At 40.6% G+C, this 13,721-nt stretch overlaps 1 protein-coding gene across 1 annotated transcript; it reads right to left on the bottom strand.

Moving 5' to 3' along the window:
• Positions 1–5,496: 5,496 nt before the first annotated feature.
• Positions 5,497–7,265, bottom strand: LOC105533891 (perilipin-2). Its single transcript, XM_011972479.1, has one exon. It carries the CDS (start codon positions 7,169–7,171, stop codon positions 5,858–5,860), a length of 1,314 nt encoding a protein of 437 aa, XP_011827869.1. The 5' UTR covers positions 7,172–7,265; the 3' UTR covers positions 5,497–5,857.
• Positions 7,266–13,721: the final 6,456 nt, after the last annotated feature.

Here is a 13,721-nt window from a genome sequence, read left to right as displayed (position 1 = left end):
TTGTGGCAAGCAAGGTAATGTCTTCCTTTGAAAATTGAGGAGAAGCTTTCTGAGCAACTCTTTCATGATGTTTGTATGCAGCTCATAGTGTTAAATCATTCTTTGGATTGAGCTCTTTGAAATCACTGTTCCTGCGGAATCTCAGAAAGGACATTTGGGAATGCTCTTTAGAATATGGAGAAAGAAATATCCTGAGATAAACTCCAGATGAAAGCTTTCTGTGAAACTCCTCTGTGTTGTGTGAATTCCTCTTGCTCAGTTAAGCTTCTCTTTTCATTGAGCAGTTTTCTAACACTGTTTTTCTTTAGCGTGCAAAGGGATATTCGGAGCGCTTTGAGGCTTACGTTGAAAAAGGAAATATGTTCAGATAGAAACTGGATAGAAGCTTTCTGACGAACTGCTTTGTGACGTAGACATTCCACTCACAGTGTTATACCTCTCTTCTCATACAGCATTGGGGAAATCCTTTAGAAGAAAAAGGTACGAAGGGCTATTCCAGAGCATATTGATGCCTATGGTGAAAAGGGAAATATCTTCAGACAAAAATTGGAAAGAAGCTTTTGGCAAAACTGCTCTGTGATATGTGTATTCATCTCACATAGATAAAGCTTCCTTTACGTTACATAGGTTGGAAACTCTGTCATGGACAGATTCACGAAGGGACATTCGGGAGCACATTCAGTAGTATGACTAAAAGGGAAATACCTTCACATAAAAATTGGAAAGAAGCTTTCTATGAATCTGTTTCTTGTTATGTTTATTCATCTCACATAGAAAAAGCTTTCTGTATATTACGCAGCTTTGAAACTCTGACTTGGACATATCCGCGAAGGGACAATCAGGAGCACATTCAGGACTATGGTGAAAGTGGAAATATATTCAGAGAAAAACTGAATAGAAGCTTTCTGTGAATCTGTTTTTTGCTATGTTTATTCATCTCACATAGATAAAGCTTTCTTTACATTACGCAGCTTGGAAACTCCGTCATGTATGGAACCACGAAGGGACATTTGGGAGCACAGTCAGGCCTATGGTGAAAATGGAAATATCTTCAGATAAAAACCGGAGAGAAGTTTTCTGAGAAACTACTTTGTGACGTGTACATTTCACTCAGGGAGTTATACCTCTTTTCTCCTAAGGCAGTGTTTGAACACTGTTCCTGTAAAACCGAAAAACTGATATTTTGGAGCCCATTGAGGACTATGGCAAAAAGTGAAATATCCTCAAATAAAACCCAGAAAGAAGCGTTGCAAGAAACTGCTCTCTGATATGTGCATTCATTGCACAGAGTTAAAGCTTACTTTACGTTGCCCAGTTTGGAAACTCTGTCTTAGCGGAAACTGCGAAGGGATATTAAGTGATACGCGGAGGTCTGTGATGAGCAAGGAAATGTCTTCCATTGACAACTGGAGAGAAACTTTCTGCTTTGTGATGTGTGTATTCATCTCAAAGAGTTAAATCATTCTTTGGATTGAGGAGTTTGATATCACTGTTTCTGTGGAACCTGAGAAAGGACATTTGGGAACACTCTTTTGAATATGGTGAAAAAGAAATATCCTCAGATAAAAACCAGAAGGAAGCTTTCTGTGAAACTGCTATGTGTCATTTGAATTCCTCTCACTCAGTTAAGCTTCTCTTTACATTGAGCAGTTTTCTAACACTGTTTATGTTTAGGCTGTGAAGGGATATTCAGGAGTGCTTTGAAGCTTTCAGTGAAAAAGGAAGTATGTTCAGATAGAAACTGGAGAGAAGCTTTCTGAGGAACGATTTTGACGTTTGAAGAAGTTCAATGTGATTCCGAATATCCCTTCGCAGATCCGTCCATGATGGAGTTTCCAAGCTGTATAATGTAAAGAGAGCTTTATCTATGCGTGATGAATAAACATAATAAAAAGCAGATTCACAGAAAGCTTCTTTTCAATTTTTATCTGACAATACTTCCTTTTTCACCATAGGTCCAAATGTGATCCCAAATATCCTTTCGCGGATACATCCATGACAGAGTTTTCAAGCTGTGTAATGTAAAGAAAGCTTTATCTATTTGAGATGAGTACACATAACACAGAGCAGTTTCACAGAAAGCTTCTTTCCAGTTTTTGTCTGAGGCTATTTCCCTTTGTATCATAAGCATCAATATGCTCCAAGATATCCCTTGGTACCTTTTTCTCCAAGAGTGTTTCCCTGATGCTCTATGAGAAGCGTGGTAAAACACTGTGAGAGCAATGCACACGTCACAAAGTAGTTCCTCGGAAAGCTTCTCTCCAGTTTCTTTCTGAACATATTTCCTGTTTCTCTGTAAACCTCAAAGCCCTCCATAATATCCCTTCACACTCTAAACATAGACAGTGTTAGAAAACTGCTCAGTGAAAAGGGAAGCTTAACTGAGTAAGAGGAATTCACACAAAATGTAGCAGTTTCACAGAAAGCTTCCTTCTGGTTTTTATCTGAGGATATTACCTTCTCCATATCCTAAAGAGCATTCCCAAATGTCCTTCCTCAGATTCCACAGAAACAGTGATTTCAAAATGCTCAATCCAAAGAATGGTTTAATGCAATGAGATGAATACACACATCACAAAGCAGTTGCTCAGAAAGCTTCTCTGCAGTTTTCATCGGAAGACATTTCCTTGCTCACGACCGGACTCCCGGTGCCACTTAATATCCCTTCACAGATTCCTCAAAGACAGAGTTTCCAAACTGGGCAATGTAGAGTAAGCTTTAACTCTGTGAAATGAATGCAAATATCAGGGAGCAGTTTCTTGGAACACTTCTTTCTGGGTTTTATCTGAGGATATTACACTTTCTCCATAGTCTTCCATGTGGTCCGAATATCATTTTTTTAGTTTTACAGGAACAGTGTTCAAACAGTGCCTTATGACAAGGAAGGTATAACTCCCTGAGTGGAATTGCCACATCACCAAGCAGTTTCTCAAAGAGCTTCTCTTCAGTTTCTATCTGATGATATTTCCTCTTTCACCATAGGCCCAAAAGTGATCCTGAATATCCCTTCACAGATCCATCCATGAGGGAATTTGCAAGCTGCGTAATGTTAAAAAAGCTTTATCTATGTGAGATGAATAAACTTAGCAAAAAGCAGATTCACAGAAATCTTCCTTCCAGCTTTTGTCTGAGGATATTTCCTTTTTCAGCATAGCCGTCCATGTACTCCTGAATGTCCCTTGATAGCTTCTTCTCCAAAAGGGATTCTCCAATCCTTTATGAGAAGAGAGGTATAACACTGGCAGTGAAATGCACCGGTCACCAAATAGTTCCTCGAAAGCCTCTCTCCAGTTACTATCTGAGAAGCCTAACTGAGTTAGAGGAATTCACATGACACATAGCAGTTTCACAGAAAGCTTCCTTCTGGTTTTTATCTGAGGATATTTCTTTCTCCATATTCTAAAGAGCATTCCCATATGCTCCTCCTCAGATTCCACAGAAACAGTGATTTCAAACTGCTTCACCCAAAGGATGATTTCACTCTAGGAGATGAATACACACGTCACAAAGCAGTTGCTCAGAAAGCTTCTCTCCAGTTTTCAATGGAAGACATTTCCTTGCTCAACACAGGCCTCCAGAGAGCAGATTCTTCAAAAAAGTGATAATTTGGGAAGCTTTGAAGACTATGGTGAAAAGTGAAACATCCTCAAATAAAACCCAGAAAGAAGTGTTCCAAGAAACTGCTCTGTGATATGTGCTTTCATTTCACAGAGCTAAAGCTTACTCTACGTTGTCCAGTTTGGAAACTCTGTCTTTGAGGAATCTACGAAGGGATATTAAGTGGCTCCGGAGGCCTGTGGTGAGCAAGGAAATGTCTTCCATTGAAAACTGGAGAGAAGCTTTCTGAGCAACTGCTTTGTGATGTGCGTATTCATCTCATAAAGTTAAATCATTCCTTGGATTGAGCCGTTTGAAATCACTCTTTCTGAGGTATCTCAGCAATGACATTTGGGATCGTTCTTTGGAATATGGAGAAAGAAATATCCTCAGATGAAAACCAGTAGGAAGCTTTCTGTGAAACTGCTTTGTATCGTGTGAATTCCTCTCGCTCAGTTAAGCTTCCCTTTTCATTGAAGAGTTTTCTAACACTGTTTATATTTAGCGTGCAAAGGGATATTCAGAAGCTCTTTGAGTCTTACGGTGAGAAAGAAATATGTTCAGATAGAAACTGGAGAGAAACTTTCCGAGGAACTGCTTTGTGACATGTGCATTTTGCTCACAGTATTGTACGTCTCTTCTCATACAACATTGGGGAAACCCATTTGGAGAACAAGGTACCAAGGCATGTCTGAGAGCATATTGACGCCTATGGTGAAAAGAGAAAGAGCCTCATACAAAAACTGGAAAGAAGCTTTCTATGAAACTGCTCTGTGCTATGTTTATTCATCTCACATAGATAAAGCTTTCTTTACATTACGCAGCTTGCAAACTCTGTCATGGTTGGATCTCAAAGGGCCATTTGGGAGAACATTCTGGACTACAGTGAAAAGAGAAATATCTTCAGATAAAAACTGGAAAGAAGTTTTCGGAGAGTCTGCTTTTTTTCTATGTTTATTCATCTCACATAGATAAAGCTTTCTTTACATTACGCAGCTTGGAAACTCCGTCATGGATGGATCCGCGAAGGGATATTCGGGATCACATTTGGGTCTATGGTGAAAAAGTAAATATCGTCAGATAAAAACTGGAGAGAAGCTTTCAGAGAAACTGCTTGGTGATGTTTACATTCCACTCAGGGAGTTGTAACTTTCTTCTCATAAGGCACTGTTTGAACACTGTTCCTATAAAACTAAAACAGTGATATTAGCAGTCTGTCTTTGAAGATTCTTCAAAGGGATATTAAGTGACAACCGGATGCCTGTGGCGAGCAAGGAAATGTCTTCTGTTGAAAACTGGAGAGAAGCTTTCTGAGCAACTGCTTTGTAATGTGTGGATTTATCTCATAGAATTAAATCATTCTTTGGATTGAGCAGTTTGACATCACTGTTTCTGTGCAATCTGAGAAAGGACATTTGGGAACGCTCTTAAGAATATGCTGAAAAAGAAATACACTGCGATAAAAATCAGAAGGAAGCTTTTGTGAAACTTCTCTGTGTCTTGTGAATTCCCCTTGCACAGTTAAGCTTCTGTTTTCATTGAGCAGTATTCTAACACTATTTTAGTTTTGTCATCTAAGGGATACTTGGGAGTGCTTTGAGGCTTATGGTGAAAATGGAAATATCTTCAGCTAGAAACTGGAGAGAAGATTTCCGAGGAGCTGCTTTGTGACGTGTGCACTCCATTCACAGAGTTATACTTTTCTTCTCATAGAGGAATGGGAAATGCCTTTTGGAGAAAATGTTACCAGGGGACATTCGGGAGTATATGGATGGCTATGGTGAAAAAGAAAATATCCTCAGACATAAACTGGAAAGAAGCTCTCTGTGAAACTGCTTTGTGATAGACATGTTTATTCATTTCACATAGATAAAACTTTCTTTCCATTATGCATTTTTTTTTTCAGATCATACCAGAGCTGACACCAGTTTCTACCCCAGCCCACATGAAGATGTTTTTATTCAATACAAACCGGAACAGAGGCAACACAATGGCCACAGAATGAGAACATAAGTGCACTTGAATTTTTTCTGAGTTCTGGCTATAGGCTCTAACAAGCCTAGCAGTCTTTTCTTACCAGGTGAACAGAATCATCTGCTAATGCCAGAAACTTTAAAGCTCTTAATTCAGCTAGAAACAACTATAATTGAGGGCCTTTTTACTAGCTTCTTGCTTCCCAATTTAGGGTTGCCTAGCAAGTTAATTTCAACATAACAGGTCATCTGCCTGGCCACATGATGCACTAGTGCCAGGGGCAGGTTTAATGAGTTTTGTGCTCAGATCGCTGGGTCTCCTGGCTGCTCTTGTCCATCTCTGCACCTTGGTCCTGAGCATTCTGAGACTCAGTCAGCTGAGGATAAAAGGGACCTACCAGCCAGTTGAGGGGCGTGTTGTTAACAAGATAATCCATCACATCATCTAAAGATTCCTTCATTTTCTGCAGCTGCCCCTTGCTAGAAGTGAGGAGGCTGTCAGACACTTCCTTAAAGGAGGCAGCACTGCGGAACACTGAGTAGATGTCGCCTGCCATCACCCCTATGTGCTTGGCCTGATCTTGGATGTTCTGTGGTACGCCTTGGATGTTGGACAGCAGGTTGTGGCACGTGGTCTGGAGCTGCTGAGTCAGGTTGCGGGCAATTTCAAGAGTACGTGACTCAATGTGCTCAGCACAGTGGGACTCATCAGTATCATCGTATCCAATGCTCCTTTTCCACTCCACCCATGAGAGGTAGAGCTTATCCTGAGCATCCTGAATTTTCTGATTGGCACTATGCACATTCTTCCTGGCAAATTCAGTCAGGTGAACAGTGGAATGGAGCTGAGAAATGGTCTCTTGGATTTTTTGCTTAGCTTCTTTAACCCTGCTGAGAGCCTGTTGGTAGGCACGGGAGCGAAGCTTGGTAGATAGGGATCCCAGTCTAACATAATAACTTGGCTTCTGAACCAGATCAAATCCTTCAACTTTTTTTGCTTCTTTTTCTAGTTTTTCCTCAGTGAGAGGGAGGTACTGTTCTACCAACAGCTCTGATTTGGTGAGTGCATTTTCTACGCCACTGTTCACGAGCTGCATCATCCGACTCCCCAATACTGTGTTAATGCTGCCACTGACCACAGACTTGGTCTTCTCCACACTGCCAGTCACTGCCCCTTTGGTCTTGTCCATCACCCCTGTGATCGTGCTGGCCACAGAATCCTTGGCGCCAGTCACGGTAGTCGTCACAGCATCTTTTGCCCCAGTCACAGCACCTTTGGCATTGGCAACAATCTGAGTTGATGGCTGATTCAGAATAGGCAGTCTCTCCTCAATCCTGTCTAGCCCCTTACAGGCATAGATATTGGCAACTGCAATTTGCGGCTGTAGCTTCTGGATGATGGGCAGAGCACTGGTCATGGCCACGGAGGTGATGGTCTTCACGCCCTTCTCTGCCATCTCACACACAGACTTCAGGTAGGGATATTGGTCCTTTGTACTGAGATAGGCTGAGGACATGAGGTCATACGTGGAGCTCACCAAGGGCAGGTTGATCACCCGAGTCACCACACTCGGTTGTGGATCAACTGCAACGGATGCCATTTTTCTTCCTGGAGAAAGAAATCGACGGACTGCAGCGAAAGGCGGAGAGCAGGCGCGTCCCAAAGGCGACTCCGGCTGCTACCACCCGGTCAAACTCCATTACGCATTTTTAAAACGTCGCCATGGAGAGATTCGTGAAGGGACGTTCAGGAGCACATTCAGGCCTATGGTGAAACAGGAAATATCTTCAGATAAAAAATGGAGAGAAGCTTTCTGAGAAACTGATTTGTGATGCATGCATTCCAATCAGAGAGTTATACCTCCTTTCTCATTAGGCAGTGTTTGAACACTGTGCCTGTGAAACTGAAAACGTGATATTTCGGAGTGCATTGAAGACTATGATGAAAAGTGAAATATCCTCAAATAAATCCCAGAAAGAAGTGTTCCAAGAAACAGCTCTCTGATATGTGCATTTATTCACAGAGTTAAAGCTTTGTTCTTGTTGCCCAGTTTGGAAACTCTGTCTTTGAGGAATCTGTGAAGGGATATTAAGTGGCGCCCGGAGGCTTGTGGTGAGCAAGGAAATGTCTTCCAATGAAAAGTGGAGAGAAGCTTTCTGAGCAACTGCTTTGGGATGTGTGTATTCTTCTCATAGAGTTACACCATTCTTTAGATTGAGCAGTTTGAAATCACTGTTTTTGTGGAATCTGAGGAAGGACATTTGGGAACGATCCTTAGAATATGGAAAAAGAAATATCCTCAGGTAAAATCCAGAAGGAAGCTTTCTGTGAAAATTCTCTGTGTCTTGTGAATTCCTCTTACTCGGTTAAGCTTCTCTTTTCATTGAGCAGTTTTCAAACTCTGTTTATGTTTAGCATGCGAAGAGATTTTGGGAATTCTTTGAGGCTTACGGTGAACAAGGAAATATGTTCAGATAGTAACTGGAGAGAAGCTTTCCGAGGAACTGTTTTGTGACGTGTGCATTCCACTAACAGTATTATACCTCTCTTCCCATACAGCATCAAGGATACCCTTTTGGAGAAAAAGGTACCAGTTGATATCCAGGGGCATATTGACGTCTATAGTGAAAAAGGATATATCTTCAGATAACAACTGGAAAGAATCTTTCTGTGAATCTGCTTTTTGCTATGTTTATTCATCTCACATAGATAAAGCTTTCTTTACATTATGCAGCTTGGAAACTCTGTCATGGACAAACTCACAAAGGGACATTTGGGAGCACATTCAGGACTATGGTGAAAAAGGAAATATCTTCAGGTAAAAACTAGAATATTTCTGTGAATCTGCTTTTTACTGTGTGTATTCATCTCTCATAGGTAAAGCTTTTTTACATTATGCAGCTTGGAAACTCCGTCATGGACGGATCCGCGAAGGGATATTCAGGATCACATTCTGGCCTATGGTGAAAAAGAAATCTTCTTCAGATAGAAACTGGAGAGAAGCTTTCTGAGAAACTGCTTTGTGATGTGTGCATTCCACTCAGGGAGTTATACCTCTTTTCTCATAAGGCAGTGTTTGAACACTGTTCCTGTAAAACTGAAAAAGTGATATTTCGGAGTGCCCTGAAGACTATGGCAAAAAGTGAAATATAATCAAATAAAACCCAGAAAGAAGTGTTCCAAGAAACTGCCCTGTGATATGTGCATTCATTTCACAGAGTTAAAGTTTACTCTACATTGTTCAGTTTGGAAACTCTCTCTTTCAGGAATCTGCGAAGGGATAGTAATCGGCTCCCAGAGACCTGTGATGAGCAAGGAAATACCTTCCGTTGAAAACAGGAGAGAAGCTTTCTGAGCAACTGATTTTTGATGTGTGTATTCATCTCATAGATTTAAGTCATTCTTTGGATTGAGAAGTTTGAAATCACTGTTTCTGTGGAACCTGAGAAAGGACATTTGGGAATGCTATTAATAATATACTGAAAAAGAAATACCCTCCTATAAAAACCAGAATAAAGCTTTCTGCAAAAGTGTTCTGTGTCATGTGAATTCCATTCGCAAAGTTAAGCTTCTCTTTTCATTGAGCAGTATTCTAACACTGTTTTAGTTTATTCTTCTAAGGGATATTCGGGAGTGCTTTGAGGCTTATGGTGAAAATGGAAATATCTTCAGATAGAAACTGGAGAGAAACTTTCCGAGGAGCTGCTTTGTGACGTGTGCATTCCACTCACACAGTTACACTTTTCTTCTCATAGAAGGTTGGGGAATCCCTTTTGGAGAAAAAGCTACCAAGGGACATTCGGGAGTATATGGACGACTATGGTGAAAAAGGAAATATCCTCAGACAAAAACTGGGATGAAGCTTTCTGTGAAACTACTTTGTGATAGATAGGTTTATTCACCTCACATAGACAAAACTTTCTTTCATTATGCAGTTTGAAACTCCATCATAGATGGATTCGTGAAGGGAGATTCGGGAGCACATTCAGTCCTATGGTGAAACAGGAAATATCTTCAGATAAAAACTTTAGAGAAGGTTTCTGAGAAACTGCTTTGTGATATGTGCATTTCACTCAAGAAGTTATACCTCTTTTCTCATAAGGCAGTGTTTGAACACTGTTCCTGTAAATCTGAAAAAGTGATATTTCCCAGCACATTGAAGACTATGGCGAAAAATGCAATATCTTCAAATAAAACCCAGAAAGAAACGTTCCAAGAACCTACTCTTTGATAGGTGCATTCATTTCACAGAGTTAAAGCTTATTGTACATTGCCCAGTTTGGACACTCTGTCTTTGAGGAATCTTCTAAGGGATATTGAATTGTGCCCGGAGGCCTACAGTATGAAAGGAAACCTCTTCCGATGAAAACTGGAGAGAAGTTTTCTGAGCAACTGCTTTGTGATGTGTGTATTCATCTCATAGAGTTAAACCTTTCTTTGGATTGAGCAGTTTGAAATCATTGTCTCTGTGGAATCTGAGGAAGGACATTTGGGAACACTCTTATGATTATGGAGAAAGAAATATCCTCACAAAAAAGCAGAAGGAAGCTTTCTGTGAAACTACTACATATCATGTGAATTCCTCTCGCTCAGTTAAGCTTCTCTTTTCATTGAGCAGTTTTCTAACACTGTTTAATTTAGTGTGTGAAGGGATATTCGGGAGCACTTTGAGGCTTACGTTGAAAAAGGAAATATGTTCAGAGAGAAACTGGAGAGAAGCTTTCCGAGGAAATGCTTTGTGACGTGTGCATTCCACTTACAGTGTTATACCTCTCTTCTCATACAGCATTGGGGAAACCCTTTTGGAGAAAAAGATACCAAGGGATATCCAGAAGCATATTGACGCCTATGGTGAATAGGGAAATAGCCACAGACAAAAACTCAGTAGAAGCTTTTGTGAAACTGCTCTGTGCTATGTGTATTCATCTCACATACAAAAAGCTTCCTTTACATTGCACAGCTTGGAAAATCTGTCATGGACGGATCCGAGAGGGACATTCTGCGGCACATTCAGGACTATGGTGAAAAAGGAAACATCTTCAAATGAAAACTCGAAAGAAATTTTATGTGAATCTGCTTTTTGCTACGTTTATTCATCTCATATAGGTAAAGCTTTCTTTACATTAAGCAGCTTAGAAACTCCATCATGGACGGATTCGGGAAGGTACCTTTAGGAGCACTTTCTGGACTATGGTGAAAAAGGAAATATCTTCAGATGAGAACCGGAGAGAAGCTTTCTGAGAAACAGCTTTGTGATGTGGGCATTTCACTCAGGGAGTTATACTTCTTTTCTCATAAGGCAGTGTTTGAACCCTGTTCCTTCAAAACCGAAAAAGTGATATTTCAGAGCTCATTGAAGACTATGGTGAAAAGTGAAATATCCTCATATAACACCTAGAAAGAAGCATTCCAAGAAATTGCTTTCTGATATGTGCATTCATTTCAGAGTTAAAGTTTACTCTACATTGCCCAGTTTGGAAACTCTGTCTTTGAGTATTCTGCGAAGGAATATTAAGTGGTGCCCAGGGGCCTGTGGTGAGCAAGGAAATGTCTTCCATTGAAAACTGGAGAGAAGCTTTCAGGGCAACTGCATTGTGATGTGTGTATTCATCTCATAGAGTTAAATCATTCTTTGGATTGAGCAGCTTCAAATCACTGTTTCTCTGGAACCTGAGAAAGGACTTTTGGGAACACTTTTAGAATATGATGAAAAAGGAATACCCTCAGATAAAAACCAGAAGAAAGCTTTCTGTGAAACTGCTCTGTGTCATGTGAATTCCACTAGCACAGTTAAGCTTCTGCTTTCATTGAGCAGTATTCTAACACTGTTTTTGTTTAGTCTGCAAAGGGATATTCGGGAGCTATTGAGGCTTAAGGTGATAACGGAAATATCTTCAGATAAAAACTGGAGATAAGCTTTCTGAGGAGCTGCTTTCTGACGTGTACATTCCATTCAAAGAGTTACAACTTTCTTCTCATTGAGGATTGGGTCATGTCTTTTGGAGAAAAAGCTACCAAGGGACATTCAGGCGTATATGGATGGCTATGGTGAAAAATGAAATATGCTCAGACCAAAACTGGAAAGAAGCTTTCTGTGAAACTGCTTTGTGATACATATGTTTTTTTCATCTCACGTAGATAAAGCTTTCCGTATATTACGCAGTTGGAAACTCTGTCATGGACGGATCTGCGAAGGAACTTTCGGGTACATATTCAGGCCTATGGTGGAAAAGGAAATATCTTCAGATAAAAACTGGAGAGAAGCTTTCTGAGACACTGCTTTGTGATGTTTGCATTCCACTCAGGGAATTATACCTTTTTCTCATATGGCAGTGTTTGAACACTGTTCCTGTAAAACCGAAAATTGATATTTGAGCACATTGAAGACTATGGCCAAAAGTGAACTATCCTCTAATAAAACACAGAAAGAACCTTTCCAAGAAACTGCTCTCTGATATGTGCATTCATTTCACAGAGTTAAAGCTTAGTCTACTTGCGCAGTTTGGAAACTCAGTCTTTGAGGAATCTGCAAAGGGATATTGGTGGCTCCCGGAGGCCTGTGGTGAGCAAGGAAATGTCTTCGATAAAAACTGGAGAGAAGCTTTCTAAGCAACTGCTTTGTGTTGTGTGTATTCATCTCATAGAGTTAAACCGTTCTTTGGATTGAGCAGGTTGAAATCACTGTTGATGTGGAATCTGAGGAAGAATATTTGGAAATGCACTTTAGAATATGGAGAAAGAAATATCCTCAAATAAAAACCAGAAGGAAGCTTTCTGTAAAACTGCTGTGTTGTGTGAATTCCTCTCACTCAGCTAAGCTTCTCTTTTCATTGAGCAGTTTTATAACACTGTTTATGTTTAGTGTGCGAAGGGATTTCAGGAACGCTTTGAGGCTTACAGTGAAAAAGGAAATATGTTCAGATAGTAACTGGAGAGAAGTTTTCCGAGGAACTACTTTGTGATGTGTGCATTCCACTCACAGTGTTATACGTCTCTTCTCATACAACATCAGGGAGACCCTTTTGGAGAAAAAGGTACCAATTGATATCCGGGGGCTTATGGATGCCTATGGTGAAAAAGGATATATATTCAGATAAAAACTGAATATTGATATTATGGCTCAGACTATACCCATATACCCGAATGGTTCTTTTTTGCCTGAGTAGTAAGTTACAATGTGAGAAATTATTCCAAATCCGGGGAGAATAAGAATATAGACTTCGGGGTGACCAAAGAATCAGAATAAGTGTTGGTATAGAATAGGATCTCCTCCTCCGACTGGGTCGAAGAAAGTAGTGTTGAGGTTGCGATCTGTTAGTAGCATGGTGATGCCGGCGGCTAAGACTGGTAGTGAGAGGAGTAGAAGGATTGCTGTGATTAGGATTGATCAGACGAATAGGGGGGTTTGATATTGAGATATTGCGGGAGGTTTTATGTTGATAATAGTAGTAATGAAGTTAATGGCCCCCAAGATAGAAGAAATGCCTGCTAAGTGAAGGGAGAAAATGGTCAGGTCTACGGAGGCTCCTGGGTGGGAGAAGTTTCCCGCTAGGGGAGGGTATACCGTTCAACCTGTTCCAGCACCGGCCTCTACTATAGCTGATGCTATTAGTAGTAGAAAGGAAGGGGGAAGGAGTCAGAAGCTTATGTTATTTAAACGAGGAAATGCTATGTCAGGAGCACCAATTATTAGGGGTACTAATCAGTTTCCAAAGCCTCCAATTATAATGGGTATAACTATGAAGAAGATTATGACAAATGCATGGGCCGTTACGACAACGTTGTAAACATGGTCATTGCCTAGCAGATTACCGGGTTGGCCTAGTTCAGCTCGAATGAGAAGGCTTAAGGCTGTACCTATGACTCCGGCTCATGCGCCAAATAGTAGATATAGGGTTCCAATATCTTTATGGTTTGTTGAAAAGAGTCAACGGTTGATGAACATGGGTAGAGGGGAGGGTAAAATGGCTGAGTAAGCATTAGGCTGTAAACCTAAAGACAGGGGATCAAGTCCTCTTTTTACCAGCCCTGAAGTGATTTTCATATTGAATTGCAAGTTCAAAGAAGCAGTTTTAAAGTTTCTGCCGGGGCTTCTCCCGCCTTTTTTCCCTGCGGCGGGAGAAGTGGATCAAAGCCAGTTGATTAGGGTA

The sequence above is a fragment of the Mandrillus leucophaeus genome, unplaced genomic scaffold (assembly GCF_000951045.1).
Source record: "Mandrillus leucophaeus isolate KB7577 unplaced genomic scaffold, Mleu.le_1.0 Scaffold1294, whole genome shotgun sequence".
NCBI classification, from domain to species: Eukaryota; Metazoa; Chordata; class Mammalia; order Primates; family Cercopithecidae; genus Mandrillus; species Mandrillus leucophaeus.
This window is presented reverse-complemented; position numbering and strand designations above follow the sequence as displayed.